The 22,331-nt window shown below is 38.2% G+C and overlaps 1 protein-coding gene across 8 annotated transcripts; it reads right to left on the bottom strand.

The window, feature by feature from the left end:
- Positions 1 to 448: 448 nt before the first annotated feature.
- Positions 449 to 21,460, bottom strand: kcnj14 (potassium inwardly rectifying channel subfamily J member 14). 8 transcript variants are annotated; one of them, XM_017700513.2, is made up of 7 exons: positions 21,291 to 21,460; positions 5,650 to 6,996; positions 4,883 to 5,521; positions 4,743 to 4,782; positions 3,497 to 4,617; positions 2,562 to 2,879; positions 449 to 922 (listed from the first exon to the last, which is right to left on the bottom strand). In XM_017700513.2, the coding sequence occupies exons 5-7, from the start codon at positions 4,586 to 4,588 to the stop codon at positions 656 to 658; spliced, it is 1,677 nt and encodes a 558-aa protein (XP_017556002.1). In that variant the 5' UTR covers positions 4,589 to 4,617; positions 4,743 to 4,782; positions 4,883 to 5,521; positions 5,650 to 6,996; positions 21,291 to 21,460; the 3' UTR covers positions 449 to 655. The 8 variants fall into 8 exon arrangements, with proteins under 8 accessions (XP_017556002.1, XP_017556001.1, XP_037392172.1 ...); XM_017700512.2 differs by having other exon boundaries at positions 3,497 to 4,597; XM_037536275.1 differs by having other exon boundaries at positions 3,497 to 4,782; positions 4,883 to 4,967; positions 5,056 to 5,521.
- Between the last annotated feature and the right edge of the window lie 871 nt (positions 21,461 to 22,331).

The following is a 22,331-nucleotide window of genomic DNA, read 5'->3' as shown; positions in this document are numbered from 1 at the left end:
ACTCCCTCTCTTCCTCTTTTTCTCAATCACTTTCTGTCCAATCCATGTCTAATTCAGTCCACTTATTTGGTCATTTAAGCTTTTGACTATGTGTATATATATATATATATATATATATACATATGTTTGCTTTTCCTGACCTAAATCTTTGCTGACTTTTCTCCATGTCCTGGTCCTGTTTACCTGGAAGTAAAACCTGCCTCATTCCTCACTCTAATCCTCAGTATACTCTCACTGTCCCCACATGTGGGCTGTGCAGTTTTTTTTTCTGTTACGCTTCAGCCCTGATCTGATATTTATGGTTTTCTTTGTCTTCCTTCCTCTGTCTATCACTGTCTCAGTCATGCTCTAAGCAGGGGCCCTACCCCCACCTTCCACTCCTTTATCCATTCTCTCCTTATCCTTTTCTCTTGATTGTGGCCTAGTACCATTAATCCATTCCTTTCTCTTTTCTGCCTTTCAAAGTTCTTGTCCTTTGTCTGAAGCTTTCTCTCTGTCCCCACAGAACCTCATTACCTCTAACTCTGTCCTTTCTCTTTACCCTCTTCTCTACCTATATTTCTCTCTCTCTCTCTCTCCCTCTCTCTCTTTCTCTCTCTCTGACCCCATTTCTCCCCTGTGCCCAATGCCCTTTGCCCCCAGCAGTTGGGAGGGCTCAGTGTGTGTGTGGGTGCTCATTGCGGGAGCCACGACGGGGCGGGGGCTGAGGCGTGGGGAGAGTGACTGAAGGGGAGAGAGAGGGGGATGGAGAGATTTTGCTAGGGGAGGAGGGAGGAGAGGAGGAGAGCTGCAATGCCACTTCATTCTCGTAGCAGAAAGAGGAACGGGAGCCCAGGATGTATTTCTTCTCAGCCAGCTCTTTAGCGCTGCTGGATGGCGTGTCAGGGACCTCATATGTCTTATTGAAGTAAGAGTAGTCCACCTAGAGTGGGAGACATCACAGACAATGTTAAGAAGCACTGAGAAACAACAAATATTTCTATGCTTTTTTCTTGTTTTATGACGTCCCAAGACTCTATTTGTTGTAATCTTTGGCTTACTGTTCAGTTATTTAACACAAGATTTACTATTCATTACACTGTAAATGGTAATAGGATGCTTTACTAGAAAGTTGTGAGCAAGTCTACTTATTTTAGAAGAAATTGATATTTGTTCTAAAATATTTAAAGTATTTATGTGTAAATCCATACACACGTTTTAAAGAATTAAACACACACACATTTTCTAAGCCGCTTCTCCCTAAGGGTCACGGGTTGGTGCTGGAGCCTATCCCAGCAGTCAATTGGGCAGAAGGCAAGACTTAAACAGATTTGATCTTAGATTTATTCTATTGAACTTTCATTTAGCCTGGTTATTAGCCTTAGGCCGATAAATTACATTTATTGCATAGCATTTCTATATCTATTGTTTGTTCAGAAATGGATGCAAAAGGTGAAATTGCAGTTGATTAAAGGCTATACAAACAGAACAAAACCACCTAACTAACTAAACACATCCATACCACCACCAAAATTTTATGTAGATTTTCAGAAGGACGGTGCCAACACAACAATTTGACAATATTTGGGTTCCCAACCAAACCAAGAGAACCGCAATGTTGGCAGTGTTACATGCTGTCTGTGCAGAATATTGTTATCATTATCAAGGATTAAGTAATGTTAGAAACCAGCTCAGCTGGTTGTTGGTAATTAAAGAGCGTTGCCATCATAGAAACTGCAAGCTAACTGGTAAGGTTCTATAATGCTCTGTGGTACATCGTAACTGAATTTGGAAGACAATAATATTGTTTGTGATAATTATGCAGATGATAATTTGTTGTCTATTGTTCAAGCTTACTGCCTAGTTGACTTCTCTATGCCCTGCCGACAAATGTATTCTTTTGTAGATGCTGAGGGCAAAGCAGGAGGTTTTACAGATGTATTCAATCTTTTGAGAAACTGTAGTGCACAACTACATTAGTTTGCATTATTAATTTCAAATAGTAAGCTAAGTAAGTTAATATTTTGGCAAATCCCTAAACCTCTTAATATCACAGGCTTATTACATAGTAAGGCTTGTTATTCTTTAACTACAGGGACTGAATATAAACTTGTGGAGCTATTCTTAGATTATAGAAGTGTGTAATTAAATTTATAAATAAATTACTTTGCGCCCACCAACAGGCCCTAGCCATATAAGGGGTTAAATATTCTACTTGCCATACATACTGACATTACAGCAAAAACAGTAAGTAGTAAGTACAACTATATGTTGCCTTGAAATATATACTTGAAATATATACATATACTTCCCTAACAATGTCACCATCTACAGAAATACACAATAATTGATGCATTTTGACAAATTTAAGCTGTTTGACAAAAATAAACAACAAAATGCTTCGCTAATTCATGTTCTGCTAAATTATGCAATGAATGGCATTTTGTTAGAATTCTTTAAAGCTTATCCATTTGTAACAGCCACAAAAGAAACATTTGTTTGTGAAGCATGGACAGGTCAATTGATACAGATGTTTCATGCCCTTTCTATGCCAGTACCTCTGTAGCTAGGCTCTGTCCTACCTGGTAGCAGTTTTTCTTTTCAAAGAGCATAGGTTCGAAGCGATGACCCCAAAGGATCTCAGAAGCCAAGTAAGAAGAGCGGCACTGTGTGGTCATGGCAGTTGCTTCAACCATGCCTTCCAGAATGACCACCACCTCCAGCTCTGTGTCTGACTCTAGTGTCCGCCTGTCCATCTCAAAAAATGGGCTTTCCTCGTCAATCTCGTGCACAATGGTCACCGGGGACACCAGAAGGATTCGATCAGTGCCTGTGTCAAAACCCACATTGATGTCCTCGTTGTCCAAAGGTAGAAACTCCCCCTCTGGGGTCACTCTTGGCTGCAAGAAAGGTTAGAGTACAATAAGAAAAACAATCAGCAGCCTTACTTTCATCGAACACATATAATTCTGCAAATTTACATGAAATTTGTTTTCCTAGTCCTTTTAGTTGCATAGATCATAGGGAATTATTAGTGAATGTGGGTTCTATGATTATATACTAGCAAATCACACTTTGTAAATTCATGCGCATACAGCAGTGTGAAAATTATTTTCACTGCATATACCACCAGCTCACATACACATGATAAAAACAAGATTTTAGTTACAGTTAAATGCAAACAAACTGACACAAACAGATTTAATCAGCAATACAATCCTAGAGAGATAAGATCAGAGAGTCAATGGTTTGTAGCAATACAGTCCTGGTACAATTAATCCCCCCACAAATCTTATAAACCCCTGAAAGAGCCAGAACAAAACAAGCTCTCATTTACCAAACCATCCGCCCAGATGTCCACCTATCTCTCTCGCTGTCTCTGTCTCTCTCTCTCAGATATACTTCACATGGGTTAGAACATTATAGTCATGATAAAAATATTTTGCAAAAAACTCCTGTAAATCTAATGCCCCCATCGCTAGCTCGCTATCCTTCTCAATCCCTCACTCTCACTCACCTTCAGCAGCTGTGCCCGGACATGGGCCTCCACCAGGTGGCTCTTACGCAGGTTTCCTACACGCCACATCATGCAGAGCTTCCCGTCCCTCATTGCCACCACGGCCACATCAGAGAACACCAATGTCTCGTTGCGCTTTTTGGGCTTAGCGATCTTGGCCATGACCGCCCCAACGATGAAAGCGTCGATGATGCAGCCCACAATGCACTGCAACACGACAGCCAGCACCGCCAGGGGACAGGCCTCAGTCACACTACGGAAACCATAGCCTATAGAGGTTTGCGTCTCCAGAGAGAAGAGGAAGGCAGCCATGAAACTGTTCACCTGCTGAAAGCAACGTTCATCAGGCTCCACTGGTTTCCTAGAATGCTCCACTTCGGGGTTCAGTGAAGTTGTAGAAGGAGAGGAAGATGTAGAAGAAGAAGTGTATGTGGAGGATGAGGAAGATGATGATGTGACAGTTAGATCCCCATGTGCAGCAGCTATGAGCCAGAAGGCGAATCCAAAAAGCAACCAGGAGAGCAGGAAAGAGAGGGTGAAGACCACCAGCATCCAGCGCCAGCGGATGTCCACACAGGTGGTGAAGAGGTCAGTGAGGTATCGCTGGCCCCTGTCGCTCATGTTGACAAAGGTGACGTTGCAGCGGCCATCCTTGCCCACAAAGCGTCCACGGGGCCGGCGGCGGCGGCGGCCTTGGATGCCCAGGGGGGGTGAGGGGGAAGGGGAGGGGGATGAACTTCTCTGGGCTCGCTGCCACCCCCCTTCCCTCCTGCCCGCACCCCTGAGTGCCGGGCCACGCCTTCCTCCCCCTCCTCCTCCTCCTCCTCTCCCCCTTCCTTCCATCGATCCACCATCATCACAATCATAATCATCATCATCATCATCATCATCATCCTCCTCGTCTCTCTCACCACTTTTCTCTTCATTGTTGTGGAGCAGGTTGAGCAGTTTGCCATTGCAGGTTGGAGAGGGGAGATCCACTCCACATGCTCCTGTGACATCATCACTCTGAGCGAGCTTCATGACCTCCTCCTCGTCAAGGGGTGTGTCTACCACGGCACTGAAGCGTCGCTTGACCCGTGCAGCTCCCATGACTGGAGACTACAGACAAATATGTGAGTCTATGTGCAGATGACAGAATGGGGAAATGCCCAAAATGTGAAGGTTTGGAGCTGAAAACACAAATTAAGCATGGTATACATATGTCAAAGTATGTGTGGGTTCAAAGCTGTTACTGAGTTCATACCCCACATCATAATATAGTCTCTGGTTTCCAGTGGTTTAATCTAGTTAGAAAGAAAAAAAAAAAAAGATGATCCAAATATGTTTTTGTCAGGAGGTTCACACTGATATATAAAAATGTTTTCCAGGCCAGTGTTTCTTTACCTTGAAAAGTATCACTTGCAAAAATCCTGTTTAGTGTGCAGTAGATTAAAATCCTGAGAGACTTGTGGTGTCTGTAGGCAAAATACTGGAACAATCATCAAAAGGAGCAGCATTGACAAACCGTTTCCAAAGACGGTCCTCTAAACAGACTTAATTGGACAGGAAGCTTTTACCAGAGTTGTAAATGACAAAAGAATCCAAATCCTTGGAGGTCAGGATACATCAGTACCATAGAGGAGAATTCCAGCGGCAATATCTTCTTCATTTGGTGGAAAACAAAGATCTGAGATCTATACAGTGTGCACATGTGTGAAAGTATGGAGGATACAAGCATAGATACACTCACAGAATCTGAAGGTACACACAGACCAGGCTTGGCTTGCACAGGACAGACATGCAGAAAGTTGTGGGCAGTTATATTAAAATATACAGTTCTCTGAAAGAACATGAATAGCACAGGGAAAAATAAAGCAAACTAAAGAAAGCACTCAGAAATCACTCCTCTTGCAGGAAGCATAGGAAAGTGTGATAAAGAGAAAAAATGTATGAGGCATGCATTAAAAAACCAGCCATACTAAAGCAGCCAACAATAAGCATCATGCCTATACAGACCGGTTTATCCCTCCAAGACGTCTTCACCTTCATTTGGGAAAACAAAGGAGACTGGTTTACTATACCCTGTAACTGTACTTCTGATATTTTGACACACACACATTTATAAATATAGATGATTATAGATATATATGGTTATAACTGTCATTACTCACTGGATAATGGCAGTCTCTTAAATCTCATTCAACAGGTGCAGTCCACACAGATCTCAACAGACATTTCAATTACCAATCAACATGATGCAGACAAAAATAAATAAATGGAAAAATAACACAAGATGCTCTGTCACAGTCCCAGGTCCATGTTGGATCTGATATGCTGTCCACTTTCATTTAATTTCAACAGAATTTCCAGCCCCAAAGCTTTACCCCAGTTCTCCAAAACACGGTGTCATTTTGTGTAGCAGCATCACATCTTTTGAGTAGCTCCAAACACAGATGAATTCCAATGGAGACAAAAATGTCTGCTCTGGGTAGAAGAAAAGGGTCAATTGAGAGAATCCAGGATATATGTCCTCATTAAAGGTTAGTATAAAAAGAGGCCTCTCTGGGAGGGAAACGATCAAGAGATTTAGATCAGAAAGTCTGCTTATTCTAGAGACAAAACTGATGATCAAGAGACAAAAGTTTGAGAGAACAGAGAAATCACATCTAACCTATCTATTACAGAGTAGATATACTCAAATTAACAATGACTAGTTTTACTAAAAGTGGAAATATGACCTGGTAATTGATGACCATTTTTATAGAGTTCAAACATCACTGTCTAAAGTCTCTGAGGTCTTATGGCATTGGAATCATCAACATTTTAGATTGTTAATATCCAATCACTAAATTCAGGTGGGCTGTGAGAACATACACTTTTTAAAACATCTGCCTGTGAAAATGAGGCCAGAGATACTAAAAAAGGGCAAACAGAGAAAAAAATGGAACATGCAGGAAGGAATCAATAGGTCCACAAAAAGCCTTTTGCTGATGTCAAAAAGAGCCTCTCGGGTTGGTATGTATTTTTTGGATGTGTTGAATAGGATTAAATAAGGTTTTAAAATAAACATGCAGGAGTCAGAGAGGTCAAGAATAAAGCTTGATTCACATGATACTTTAAAATCCATATTCTTGGCGTATCCATAGTTTGATTCTCACTGAATTGAAGGTGTTGCTGCTCTTGGGAAAACATTTCAAATACCTGAAAAAGACAGCATCAAGGCACAGCAGAAGAGGAAACAAAATGCTCAAAAGGCCCACTTGGAAAACCAATAGAAATCAGAGATAAAACTCAAAAAAAGCAACAAATGAAAGTGGGGAAAGAGATCTTTCCTGAACTGAGAGGTGACATAGGGGTTCATCTTCAAATTCCTGGTGCAACACTCATAGTGAACTATATCCAGCAGCAGTTCAAAAGATACAGATTCTTTTTTGCACTTCCAACTTTATTTCCTGATTTTGTCTGCAGTCTTTGCCCTTTGGTCTAAGGGCAATAGTTTTGGTTCTTTTCACTCAGTCCTAGAAAAAAGAAGCATACAATCAATTGAGATACAAAAATATGGGGAAAAAAGAGAAATAAAAAAAAGCAAACCTCATATTATGCTAACCACAATGAAACGTCTTTGACTAGTGTACCCACTGTGACTTTTAACTAGCATTCTTCATGCATGTTGAATAATCACCCATGCTGAAGCTATTGCAAGTCCTGTTGGTTAGATGTTAATGCAGGCTGGTCATTTGAACCTTCCCAGAATAAGATTTTAAAGCTCAAATCTTGCTTGTTGATGGTTTAGGATAATTAATGGTGGTTTTATATAATTTTCTTTAGGAGGAATATTATCAGACAAAAAGGAGACATGAGATACAGGGGGATTAAAGGAGACATGATATTTTAGTTGCAGAAAAACAAGCTTTGCTGTTATCTTGGAAAATCTAAACACCATGCATGCTCTAGTAAAACTCAAGAGGAGGCAAATGACATCACTGAAGTTTTTCTCAGGAGAAACATCAGCAGGAGACTCAAACAAAAGTCTTTTTTGTCTTTCCATCTGATCTGATTGTTGTCTAGGAGAAACTTCAGAGATATTAAGGGGATCTTTTTTGATTGTTTTCCATGTGTTGCTATTAGAGCCCTATTAGGAGAAGTTCCTTTAGTAGTTGTTGTTTTGTGTTAAAAAAGAAAAAGATCTGAAAATGATGAATGGATTGATAGGAAGTGGCGGCACATACTGTTATGAAAGTGGATGATTAGAATAATCCCGAAAGGTTATCTCAAAAGGTAAGTGTGCTGTGAAAATATCCCAATCTTGCATTGCCTAAAATCACCGGTGAAGCGATTCACTGGTTGCGTGCTTCTCATGAGCATGAATTTGTTAAGGAAATTGAGCCTGATCAAACCCAGCTTTCTCAGGGGATTAAAGTGTGGATTTAACATTAGTTGTTAAAAGGTCTGGCTTCCACAAACCAGATCCGCAGGAAACAGCAGGTTGTTCAAAGGCTGATTCAAAAGCAATACAAAAATAACTTACACTTTAGTACAAGCAATACAAATGGATAACAAAATATTTCCAACATTTCACTGCTTTTTAAAAAAATTCTGTATAATGTAATGATTAAGCTATAAAAAATCATTCAGAGTGGTTTGATGTGATATGCTCTTTTCTACAGAAACTTACAGAGTGAAAATTATTTACAGTGGTTGAAGCAGAAAATCTGAATTTGCTGCCTGATGTGATGCCCAAGACATTGTTTTATGATCAAATACAAAGTTTTGGCCTAAAATGTATTCTTAAAATTCATTAATGGTGTAGAGTTACATGTAGGTTAGTTCTTATCACCTCATCTGTAAAGAAGTCCATATGTTTCTCTGCATCATTTCACATCAAACTGCTCTGAACTACTCTGACACTTTGCCTCTGAACAAATTATTTATGCAGAAATCTTAAAAAATTGTAGAAATACCTCTTTATATCAACGCTTAATATACTCCAGCTAGGTTGCTGGTTATGGAAGAGAAGATCTGTGAAATGTGAAATAACTGATGCATCGATGCGTTTGAAGGTAGCGATTTAAATGCTTTCATTTTGGAATAATAATAAATAACAATCACTTGTGATAATAAGTAAAAAATGCACTCATTTGAAATCTGAATTATCAGTTTAATTTTTTTTGGCACATATCTCAAATATATATATCAAATGTATTGAATTCAGGTGTTTCATTCAGTCTGGTTGGCACAGGTGTATAAAATCAAGCATTCAGACATGCAGTCTGCTTGTACAAACGTTTGTGAAAGAATGGGTCATTCTAGAGAGCTCAGTGAATTTGAGTGTGGAACTGTAATAGGATGCCACTGTTGCAACAAGTCACTTTGCAAAATTTCTTCCCTCCTAGATATTCAACGATCAGCTCTTAGTGGTATTATTGAAAAGTGTTTAGGAACCAGAGCAACTCAGCCATGAAGCATCAGATCACGCAAGTTACAGAGCGGGTCGCTGAGTGCTGAGGTGAATAGTGCATAAAAGTCATCAGTACTCTGCTGACTCAATAACTGCAGAGCTCCAAACCTCCTCTGGCTTTGACATCAGTACACAAACTGTGGGCCAGGAGCTTCATGGCAGGGTTTACATTGCTGAGCACCTGCATAAAAACCCTCTATCACCAAGCACATTACTAAGTGTCAGATGGAGTGGTGTAAAGTACACTGCCACTGGACTCTGGAGCAGTGGCAATGTATTCTATGGAGTGACAAATCTTGTTTCTGTATATGGCAGTCTGAATGAGTCCAGATTTGGTGAATGTCAGGACGTTACCTGCCTGACTGCATTGTGCCAAACCCTTAGTTCAACCCCTTAGTTTCATTGAAGAAAAATCTTAATGCTTCAGCATACCAAGACATTTTAGACTTTGTGAGAACATTTTGAGGAAAGCCTGTTTCTGTTCCAGCATGACTGTGCCCTAGTGCACAAAGAAAGGTCTATAAATGCATGGCTGGGTTAGTTTGGTGTGGAAGAACTTGACTGGCCCACATACAGCCCTGATCATAACATCATCAAACACCTTTGCAAGGAACTAGAACAGAGATTGTGAGTCATCTTGTCCAACATCAGTGTCTGACCTCACAAATGCCTTTTGAGTAGAAGCTGTTAGAGCTGTAAAGGGGGATCAACTCCATAGTAATGCTTATGCATTTAGAATGGGATGTCATTAAAGCTCCTGTAGGTTTAATGTGCAGTTGTTGCAATGCATTTGTTCATATAGTGTGCATCAAGAAAATAATAGCTTTGAATGTGATCTCTGTCTACTAAACATTAAAATAAGGCTAATAAAAAGTTCTGGACAACTGCAGAAGCACAGGTGTCTAATTTATACTCTACAAATGCCTCCTGTCTGAACATTCTCCATGCCTCCATACAACAGAACTTTTGTGAACTATTCAAAAATGTTATGTGATAAAAGTACTGTGAAATGAAAGTACGTCTATTATCACAGATTAGAAGATTCACAGATCATAGATCAGTAATGGAGCTGCTTTTCACTAGCTGTGCTCTTTTTCAGCCTGTGACCCTTTGGTTTGACCTTTACAAACATTGTGTGCATATAACCCAAGGCTTCATTTGTCTGTGTGTAGATGTGCTGTCCATTTCTGTCTACCAGGATCTCATTGCTGGGCCAAACCCATTGATCTGACTCTCACAGTGAATCAGTGGACAGCCCACTGAATTGCAGTACCATTGTGTGCCAGATTACTCTTTAAATACTGCATTCTTTTTTAAGATATAAAAGGTTTCTACTCCATCTGAATGTTTTTTTGTGAAATATGTCATCTGGATGCAACAACTGCCTAAAATAAAGCTTCCTAATCTACATCAATAATGTATTATTATTAAAATGATTCTGTGACTAACACGAAAAGCAGTTGATTGTCCCCACAACCCCTCCATGTGTTGGCTATCTGGACAAAAGTGTCAACACAGGTGAAAAATACTTAGAGGTCATTCCATGCCAGCTCACCTAGAGCTTGTCAAATTTAGGAAGTACTTCAATTTAAGTTGTTCCACCATGAAAAATATCAATGCAGTGCCATTAATATTCTCAGGATTTGTTTATGATTGTTTTAGTCAAATATTTCATGTTTAAAAAATGATAAAACAATCAATAAGTCTTAAACATCTGCACTGTTTCCTACATGTCAATCAGACACTGAATCACAAGGTGCTGGTTCACTATTGGTACTCAGGATTAGTCATCACATCAGACAGTAGAGCATTTTCATATAAAGCCACCCAAGCTTTGGAAGAACTTTCCAGTCTACTTAGTTATAAGGTGCAGACCTGGGGGTTTATGACATACACTATTATAGGAAACTGAGAATGCTGTCGTCCTGCCGCTCTCATGCACTCACTCAGGTTTGTTGATAATGGAGAAGAGGAGAACTGACATCTCAGGGAGCCATCTTGTTTCTGCTACTTTTTGGCTCTTCTTTTTTACTTAAGCTCTAATAGATAGGCTTGCCAGAGTCACTGCTTGCACTCCATTAACACTACATATTGTTTTCAGTCACCCCAGACAGAATTGTCTGTATGTTTCTTTGCCAAGCTGAACAACTGCCAATCCTGTCTGGTCTGATGCTGTTGCAATATCTGCCCTGATTGGGATTTCTTTGCTGGGAAGAACTGCCCATCCTGTGTGGTCTGATGTCGCTATCTCTGCTTACCCAACTCTGCATGTCCAATGCTGTGCAGAAAGGCTCACCAGTATGCCCCATTTACCCTCCTGATAATACTGACTCATAACTTATTTAAATCATACACACTGTTTCACTTGCCTCACATACACTGAGCTCCTCACATATTCATACTAACGTATCATTATGGTAGGCCTTTAAAGCATAGGCACTGATGTTTATGCATTGACTGCTTCAATATCCAAGACCAGCTGGTCCAAAGTTTTACTACACCCTTCTGAAACCTCAGAATACCTCAACCAGTTTGCAATGTTGTGCATGTAGTTACTGAATAATAAACCTTAGTATGTAATAAGCCTGGGATTTCACAGGGTTAAACTCTCAATTTTACTGTGATTACCGTGACATGGTCCTAATAGTAGTTAACTGTAACAATAACAGAGTTTATAGAATTATTTCTCATGTTACTCTGATAGGCCTCCAACAGTAGACTTCAGTCATCACTGGTTAATCTGAATACTTCTGTACAATGGCAGGCAGATTTTATCCCCCTTTTCTCTACATTCAATACTGTATCTTAAATGTAAAAGTCTATCTTCATATTGCTCTTGTTGTGTCACTGATTGATGTGAACCAGAGGAAGATGGCTTCACCACAGTTTTGTCTCCTATTAAAATTTGCTCGTTATGCTCTATATAAATTAATTTTGACTTGACTTTAACATAGAAAGTAAGATTAGTCCCTATTTATAAAATATAGGGACAAAAGGGCTACAAAAAGGATTTTAGCTGTGAGTTTAAACTTATTGTCTAGATTCAAATATTGCATGAAGAAATGAATAATTCAGAGACTTGCAGGAATCGTAAGAATACTAAAAAACTACACAAGAATTTTAAAACCTCACTGAAGAATTACTTTTCAAAGATGTAATATTACACAACTGTCATAAAAAGTAAATCCTCTGAAGAAATAATCTGTTTTGGGCATGTATTAACTTGGAACCAGTTGATTTAAAGTAAGATATTATTGTTGGCACTGTATGTATACCTGGTTTTTGTTTCAGCTCAGTTTAGTCATTCTGTATGCTGTTTAATATTTAAGTTGTAGTTTAGAAACTGATATTCAGAGCACCATGCTGAACTCCTGCAAAGGTACATGAACTAAATGTAATTTTTGCTTTTTTTTATATTTGAGAATTACTGAAATTTCCAAGAGAAAAGTAAAAACATAAATTTACTCTTTACATTTTCTTTTAGACATTCAAAGTACTTACAAATCTGAAAAGCCATTTTTGTCAGAATAAAATTAACTAGCCATGTCTAAACTACACACTGTGTGCAAGAAAGAGCACTGCTCATTACTGCTCATTACTATACTTGTGGCCTGCTTTGTTGAGGAACAGGAGTGTAGCGTATACCTGCAGGATGGGGATTAGCTAAGAGTTTGTGTAAATAAGTTTGTGTAAGTATGGTCATGACAATAACATGCTCCATATATAAGCATGCAAGTTTATCCTAGGTTAATGGGAATTTAAATTTTACAACCATTTAAACAGTTTGCTGAAAAAGGTTAAGACTCACTATTCTGAGTTAAGAGAGCACAATCACTATGTGTCTAGTATAAAAGAAAAAAGAAGAAAATAAAAAGAAAAAAAATGTGCTAACTCTTGATTTCATGTACAAAAATATTTACTTCTGTGGTTTTGTATTTGTATATATTTTACTTTCACTTCATACTCTCACTTTTTATTATGTGGAAGATTTTGACACATAACCTTGATACATTCGCTTAGGTATAATTTCTCTGTGTTTTTCCATCTCTGGATGTCAGGGGGCTTATGCCATCTGTCTTCTCACTCTTCACTATATGGGAAACTCTGGAGTGTCAGATAAGCCCAGTACAGTTCCAGGGTCACAGTGATATGGAGACACTCTGACTGGCAAACGGCCACCATTTAAAACTTATTTATGGCACCATCAGTTGTGGTTTGTTTCAACATTCCTTCCCTGAAAGGTCCTAATCTTAAATGGGCTGAGACTCCAGTAATAGTGATGATCTTTTTGCTTTGAAATCAAAGGATGAAACTACAGTAATGAATAATGAGTGAAATTAAATCACTAATGAAAAATATACATTTCACTGAGATGGTTGAGTTTGTTATCATTATTCTAAACCAGTTTCTTTGATGTTGATGAAATTTAGAACCCAAATGGGCACACCTGTAACAATACGGGATAGTAGAGGCTGTACATGGGTGGGGGGCATGGCCCTTTCACTTTTACTGCTTTCTTACAATCTCAAAATGTTTTGATTCTTTTGGAACTCCTGTGTTCGAAGCAGATATTTCAAAACAGTTTGATACACACATTCTCTGCATCATATGACATATTAGATCTAACATATTAGATTCAGTTCACTCCAATCATAAATATCTGTATCCCAACTGACTCTGTTATAAGCTTTAAAGTGGAGTAGTTTCATGTTTTTTGTTTCGTTTGAGAAAACATTTGAGAGAGCAAGGCGGGGGGATTGAATACATAAACATTCCTGATACCAATAAGCTAGGAACTATGTGTGAAACAAGCAATTGATACATTTTCCTTAAATGCTTAAAATTATTTGGAATGAGCCTCGCTAACTTTAAAGTGCACCCATTGCTGATGCAGGTGCTCAATACCACAAACAGATACAAAGCCTGCTCCCCGTCCCTTAAATTCAACATAGTGGCTTAAAAACTGATGCTAATTCCTTCACAAATGCTAACAGAGCTAAAATGAATCAGCACTACTGGAAACCAGTTTGCATGAGATTGTTGTCAAGACAAGCTAAATGGACCATGAATGACTTTATTACCTGATTACCAAAGTTAACATTTTGAGACCAAATATCTCTTTAGTCCCAACCCCCATGTCTCTCATTCTTTTTCTTTTTCTCCTTAGTCCAGATTATTTGCCCATGTTCAGATGTTATGTAGGTAGATTAAGCCTCACTGTGAATATGATTTCAATGTCATTCAATAAGCCACGGATAAACTCTTCATCCATCCATCCTCTATCTCTCTCTCAGTTTCACCTCTTCAGGTCAAAAATACAGAAAAGTGATGGTGATCAGAATACCTGGAAGCCCTCAAGTCCACAAGCTATTACATCATGAGTTCACAGCACTGACAGTGGCCGACAGTGGGGTTTCTAATGTAATGACATGGCATACAGGTGTGCTATGAAGGATGAACAATTTCACTTAAAATGAGTAATCTTCCTAAACAATATCCCAAAATATTAAACGTCATAGTATGCACATTTGTGCCAAAGACAAAAAGCCAAAAGCCAAGACAAAATCTTTAACTTAATTACTCTGATTCAAATAAACCAATGTTTCCCTGTACATATGCTGCAAATAAAGTGTGTAAAACTGCTGCCCAGTTCTCATTTGCAGATTTTACAGAAAATATGTTTTTACAGAAAAAAATATTTTAAAACATCATCAAATGTAGGCATGTGTGAAAAACCTCATGAACACATACAGCAATCTCTTCTGATACATAAGTGAAGAGATTATACATTGTGGTTCACAGTAATCTGGAACACTCAGTCTGTCTTCCTTTCACAAATTACCTCATGCCGACAGTCTTCAAAGCTCATATTAGTAATTCATAATGTATTTTGATGTTCGAGTTGAAAAGGTCATGAATGTCATCATAGAAGTGTCTGTGTTTTCATAGTGTCATCATAATGTGCTCTGAGCTTTCATACAAAGCTGGTCCCTCACACACCATCAGTGTAAATCTGTGGCAATGAGGAGAAAGTGACCAAAAGTAAAGCACACTACTCTCCACAATGTTTATAGCACATTTTATATCAGAATTTACAAATTAATATTCTTATTCAGTCAGGAAACATGAGATCTTTCTAGTGGAGATCCAACAATGGGATCAGTGGGATCCAAAAAACCAGCAACATTTCTTTATGTGATTATGTGGTACTGGGATACCTGATAGCTCTAGGCACATCTTAATAAGAATGCTGGACAGTGCACTGTAGCTATCGCAAAGACACAGTGAAACACCTGGGAGTCTATCTAAGAATCAGAATCATCTTTTATTTGCCAGGCTACCAAAGAGACAAATCCCAGCCTTTAGCAACCTGCCAGAGATGAGGAGTGGACATGTTTTTGAAGTACAGCAGATCAGTATAGCTAATCATTTCAGGTGGTTTTATACTTCTGCTACATCTTTGCACAGGGTTACAGCACAGTATGTGCAAAGTACATTTCAATATGCATGCTCATATTTTTTTTTTCTGTGCAGGTGTGTTAAGGCCATACATGCTGCTGGAAAATAAAGTGGAAATGGTTTCCACTGTTCTAACAAAAAAAATCCCTCAATATTCCTAAAAGAGACAGCCCGAGAAAATACCTTGCATACTTGCATGCACTGCTTCCAAAACCATTTACACTTCTGTGCTTTTAAATTTGTTTTGAAAATATTTAGTTTTTATTAATTATGCTTTTACAAGGCTCCAACGTATTGTTTTGGCAAATGGACTTTAACCAAAAAAATAAACATGAATCTGGCATTTCTCACTTTCTTTAACTTCCATATCTTAACTGTGACAAAAACGTATTGTATTGTGGTAAAAACCCATACTATACTATGTCTTGAAATTTGTGTTTATGCAATGCACCCCTAATATTTGTCAAAAAATGTAAATTTAAATAAAATTTGATTTAACATAAATTTTTAATATATATTAAAATGATATTAATTGAATGTTTCCTCCAGTGGTTTCATGCCATAGTGCTAAACGGCTCCTTAGATACTTGAGTGCATATCGTCTACAAATACACATCCTCTATAGAGAACAATCTTAACTCTGTTGGGGTGTGTGAGACCCATTTTCAATGTTTATCAAAATAAACTTAAAATTATGTGATTTATTATTATACCAACCTCAGATTCCTTGGCTGTTGCTAATTTTCTGTGAGGAATATATAACACAATTTCAATGATTTCACACTGTTCACCCCCTACACATTTATATTACACATGTGGTGTTGGGGGGAACCCATGGGGAATCCATGGAGGTGCTGTGTCCTTCACTCTGTTCTCCTCCTACTTGGCCTGCTCTTAGAGTGTGTGTGTGTGTGTGTGTGTGTGTGTGTGTGTGTGTGTGTGTGTGTGTGTGTGTGTGTGTGTGTGTGTGTGTGTGTGTATGAACAAGATGGACAACATGGACAGGCTGCTAAAGGAGAACCCTATGCTGGCTATTTGTGATATTTTAAACATTTGGAATTTTTACATGAATTATTATGGCTGTATTGATAAAAAAAAATGTAATGTTAATGCCGTGTTAATGTATTTTCACTTTGACAATCAACAAATACTGAAAACAAAACATCTGTGGGCAGCCAAACTTTTGCGTATGATTGTATTACAAAAATGGTAATTTCCAGGCAAGTTAATGCAAAAAGGTTTTATTACAACTTTTCACACAATGTAAACGAGAGCTTATGCTTTCAAATTATGTCAAAAAGTTTAAGCAACAATATACTTCTGACAGCAGCAATATGCTTCATCAAATACATAAAAATGTTCAAATAAATTGGACTGATCATTTTTGCATACTTTTAAATTCACTGGTTATGCTTAACTAACAAAAGTACAAATGGTAATTCAAGGTAAATTCAAGATTTAAGTTTTATTTACGTAATTTCTACCTTTCCTCGTGTATGCACGAAGACTGAGGGAAAGACATCATACAGAGGGTTTGTAAAATAATGGGAAATATACACACAATCTGCAAATAGGTTGGGCCAGGAGCCATTGGAAAGCAGTGAGTTTTCCTGAACAAGGATGCATTAACTAATCAAACATTTAGCAACCAAAGCTGACAAGTCACTATATTTCATTGAGATAACACAACTTATTCCCTTGCACGTGGCTGAGTAACATCAATGAGACAGAAATGATCTAAATAAATTCTGAGTCTACATACAATTTATGACTTTCTTGTATTTACTATTGTTAATCAGTATGCTAAGCCACCAGCAGCAAGAGTACAGCAACCCAGATACTGTCATGCAAGTCAATACAGCCATCAATCTCCCTGTGCTACAAAGTGGGGCCACAAAACGTGCTCTTATGTCAATACATTCACATGCTGGCTCTCTCTGCTTCTCTCTGCCCTATTCTCTTTCAATTTAACTATCAGTATGTGTATGACAGTGTTAAGAAAGCATTCTGTTTAGCTAATTATTGTAATTAAGTATTCTTAAACATAAAGTACTGATAGTCATAATTGAATCATATCTCTAATTAAACCAACAGAGATACAGTGACCTTTGTGTATGTAAATGAAATCGAAATGTGCTGGCTCCACTAAACTCCATTAAAATTCCACTAAACCTTCATCCTAATTCACAATTGGTAAAGCAAAGATTATGTTGACAACATGTTGAAAATACACACATCCTAATAATGAGCCTTGTCAGCACCTTGTCAAGTCAAGTCACTTGGGAAGAATTCCTGATATCTGAGTTTCATCATATATAGTGCCTGGGTTGAGATATGGAGTACTCATGGAGTACTTTCTATAAATAACAGTAAATTAAATGTGACGGTGTGTACAGGAGTGATTCATCCAAGAGAAACTGACAACAACCAACCTCGTATCTGGTGAGGTGTGGAGGTGACAAAAGGGTGCTTGAGATCTAAAAATACTCGGAATATACCTATTAAAGCCTGGGTTACATTGGACAGTCCTTTAATAGTAACCTCCAGGTCATGCAGTATGACATGTTTTCTTACATTTATACTGCAGCCCACTACTAAAATCTATACAGTAAAGTCTGTCCATTTGGCACCCATCTTAGCCACACCCTTGAGCAGGTATTTCCAGTCATACAATACCAGACTATTATCTCTTTGAATTAAGAGAAGCCTATAAACTTAAAACTTAAAGCCACAAAAACACATTTGAAATCACTGGTAAATTCCAAAAATCACATATATAGTTTGCAGCATTTGGCTCAAATAAAGCACAACAATGTCATTTTTTGGGTTGCTCTGGTTACTGCACATGCACATATCTCCCCCTCTTCTGGCTTTTTTGTCAATTTCCTGTAAACAGGCAAAATGTTGAGGGTTACATGCTACCCCATTCATTTTTCAACCTTCTGTCTCCTCCTTCTTTACTACTCACTGCAATTGTTTCAAATCTGTAACACTACCATTTTAATGGGATTTCAGAAGGTTCACATAAAAAACGTAACTGGTTGCCTTTGGCCTTGTCACAGCAAACTACCAGAAAACAATTACAAGCTTGATGGAACTAAATCTCTGTTACATTCATTATTTTATACTTATTAATCAAGATATTCTTATTATCATGACAACTACAATTAATGGTAATATACACTGATCAGCCATAACATTAAAACCACTTTCTTGTCATTCTCAGCACTGAAGTGATACTGATGTGTTGGTGGTATGCTAGTGTGCATTGTACTGGTGTGAGTGTGACCACTGATGAAGAACTACAAGATCGTGAACACAAACTGTGTAGCAAGAGATGAGCTTTGATTTTACAAGGTAGACCAACAAGGTAGGTGTGTCTAACAGAGTGAACAGTGAGTGGACACAGTGTTTAAAAACTCCATCAGCACTGCTGTGTCTGATCCACTCATACCAGCGCAACACACACTAACACGCCACCACCTCATCTTTGTCACTGCACGGCTGAGAATCATCCACCAATCATATAATACCTCCTCACTGGTAGTCCTGTGGGGGTCCTGACCATTAAAGAACAGGGTAAAACTGGGCTAACAAAGTACGCAGATCAACAGAACTATTGATCTATTGATCTATCAACAGAACTATTTTATATTGCAAAACTACAAAGTGCACTTAGATGGTAAGTGGAACTGATTAAATGGACAATGAGTGTAGAAACAGGGATATGGTTTTAATGTTATGGCTAATCACTGTATGATACACTATTCAGGTAGAAAAGAGAGTAAGAATGGGTTTTCTCTAAAACTATAAGACAATATGTACATTATATATCAATAGTTTAAAGACACCTGCTCATCCACTTGCTAGCTAATCTTCTGGAAAGGCTTTACAGTAGATGTTGGAACACTGCTATGAGGATTTGATTTCATTCAGTCACAAGAGCATTAGTGAAATGCTTGAGGATGAGGATGATTAGTTCTGGGTCACAAATGCCACTCCAACTCATCTCCAGAGAACACAAATTCCACTGCTCCACAGCCTATTCTATTGGCAAAGCTTTACAATGAAGATTATACATGCAGTGTCTAAGCTGTCTATAGTTGTCATTTTAAAATGTATTCTTTACCTCTAATACTTTTACATAATGTAAAAACATAACGTAAACCTAAAAAACTGCATGAGGAGGCAGGAGTAACCTATGTGCCTCTCTTCATTCTGCTATTGCGACTCACAAGACAAAGCCGCCACATGATGTGAAGGTAATCCACAAATTGAGGTCATGCGTTCATTTTCATTCGGCGCTCATGTACACTGAAATAAGTATGTCAATGATTATGATGCTGATGGTGTCAGTATGTCAACCTAAGATGAATCATATGACTTTTACTATATTAGCATTTCAGTAACACTTGCTAATTGACTTTCAAAACCTAGTGACAGAGTAGAAAGATGAGCCAGGATGTTCTCAAATCTATCCAGGAGTAATTCTAATTTCTATATTTCTACTACAGTCATCTGTGAACATGAGCATCTAATGGGAAGAATTATATAATAGCTTTATATGCAAACAATGCATTTGATTCTAGAGAAAACTAAAGTTAACTAAAACTATATGTTACACCAAGGCCACCAGAAACTGAGAGGGTGAGCAGGCATTGGACCCATCACTTTTCAAAGTACTAGTGCAAAGACCCAGCACTTTGTGATTGAGTTCAGGATGCTTACATCAAAAACAAAATCTCTGCTCTCTCTATATCACATGGAGCGCTGACATACAGACATAAAACAGAAACTTTAGCTCGGTCTGTTATGACGTTTGGACATTCCAGCCGTATTTAGGTCTGCATCATTAAATGATGGTCCAACAAAAAAACAGTTCTCGGGCCGCTTCTAAGTGACTCCTGCTTCAGTTCACTGCTTGAATGTCCACATCAAATGAGGGAATTCAACATTTGTTTTGCATGCTTCTTCGGTGCACAACGTTATTTTCAGATTAATAAGTTAACAGGTGTCAAACTAAAAACGTAAAGAGTTCGACAGCATTCAAAATAAAAAGCTGCAGTTTGGACTGAAGGCTATGCAGACTAAGGTGTATTCTATTGTACAGTTTGGCTCTCCTTCATAACTTCAAACTGGAACTGAATAAAGCAGTTGGAGTCACCTTGGCCTGGTTAAAGGTCAACCTTTGACGGCAAGAAGTTTAATCATATCAACTCCCAAAAAATGAGAGATCACAGGGTAATGAGAAAAAACAGGTGGCACTAGAGTAGTCTAGAATTATCATTAAGTTAAGGTATTGTAACTTCAGTGAGATAAATATTCAAGCAGAATTAAAAGTAGCTAAAAACAACTTGGAGTAGAAAGTATCCAGTCCAGTCTCAAGAGTACAATGAGACTTCAAGTACATCCTGCATTTATCACAATAGGAACTAAATTTTATTAGCCACTACACTTCTCTTTTTAGAATAAAATAAATGCTAAAGCTTGAAAGCATGATGAATAATAGTAAAGTGGCCCAGGTGCTGAACCAACAGAATTCCTCATAAATATATTTGAGCATGGGTAAAAATATTTAAACTGCTTTTCTCATATAAGTCATAAGTCCATCACACAGTGCTGCTCATTCCCACCAGGCAGTAGTTGACGTAGAGACAGTTAAGTAACTATTTCTGTTTTCATTCTACTTTCTATCCTATCATAGAGGACACTGATAGCTATTCTCAGAGGACAAATTATTTAATATAAATACTACACTTTTGTTGTTTATAATCCTGTCTCCAGCAGTATACGACACTCTCACTCTTCACACAGTCTACCAGCATCCACAGAACTTCAACCCCCTCTCTGTTTGTATCTCATTGTTTCAGTTGAGACATTTAAAAAAGCACTCACTGTCTCGCTGCCGTTTCAGTAAATCCAGCTGCTCGTGTATCCAGCACAGTGCAATCTGTGTGACTGGAGCCTGCAGACATAAACCCTGATTTCAGTTACAGACTCCCACGAGCTCCACATACACATATGCTGGCATACTCACACAGACACACACACTGGCACACACACACAAAAGCTGATTCTCGTGCATGCGCATCGCACAGGGCCAGCAACAAGCATTGCATCTCAGTCTCTTTCTCTCTCTCTCTCACCCAGCACATTTGTCTAATGTTAAATTATAACAAGCAGAATATATATAAAGAGAAAATGTCATGAAAATGTTTAAAATGCATTAATACTGTCTAGAATGTCTTTAATAGTTCTCATAATAAACACAGCAAAATAAGAAAACTATTGTTCAAATAAAATACTCATGTCATATATTAAACATTACTCATCATGTCAATCTACTAAGGCTGTTTTTAAATGGTATTTGTATCTACCAGAGCTGAAGTAGGATGAGACCCATTTTATGTGAATTCTTTTAATTTGAAGGTATTTCAAATCTGCTTCCTAAATGTTTATATACAAATTTAATTTGTATACTGTTCTGTTTTCAGTACAAGCAGCACAGCCACAGTTTATCATGTAAACACTGTGAGTTACCATCATTACCATTACGCACTAGGAGTGCAAAAGTGTCCAGACACCCCTTTCTAATGGGTGATATCAGCTACATAAAGGTGCACTGTTTGCTGACAGTCACCAAGGTCACGATGCCCAATGTCAAGCACATATAAAAGTAAAGCATTGGGCCTGCAGCACGAGTGGAGTGTGATCCAGAACTAATCATTCAACATCAGTACCTGAGCTCACTAACGCTCTTGTTGCTGAAGCAATCAAATCCTCACATCAGTGTTCCAACATATAGTGTAAAGCCATCTCAGAGGGTGATACGCAGGAAGTCAACATTATGTGTCTTACAGATAGTTGGATGGTTCCTGACTTCTGAATCACCCTCTATTTACAGAACTGTTAGTCTTCTAGTCATTTACTTTACAT

This window comes from Pygocentrus nattereri, chromosome 3 (genome assembly GCF_015220715.1).
Source record: "Pygocentrus nattereri isolate fPygNat1 chromosome 3, fPygNat1.pri, whole genome shotgun sequence".
NCBI classification, from domain to species: domain Eukaryota; kingdom Metazoa; phylum Chordata; class Actinopteri; order Characiformes; family Serrasalmidae; genus Pygocentrus; species Pygocentrus nattereri.
The sequence above is the reverse complement of the archived record's forward strand: the minus strand, read 5'-3'. Positions and strand labels throughout refer to the sequence as shown.

What these genes read in the sequence shown, in the direction of transcription:
- kcnj14 (XM_037536263.1), bottom strand. Translation starts at nt 4,588, where the DNA reads ATGGGAGCTGCACGGGTCAAGCGACGCTTCAGTGCCGTGGTAGACACA. An exon ending in TCCGGGCACAGCTGCTGAAG is followed by an intron (nt 2,880 to 3,496) that starts GTGAGTGAGAGT and finishes CCTTTCTTGCAG; the next exon opens with CCAAGAGTGACCCCAGAGGG. An exon ending in AAAAGAAAAACTGCTACCAG is followed by an intron (nt 923 to 2,561) that starts GTAGGACAGAGC and finishes CTCCCACTCTAG; the next exon opens with GTGGACTACTCTTACTTCAA.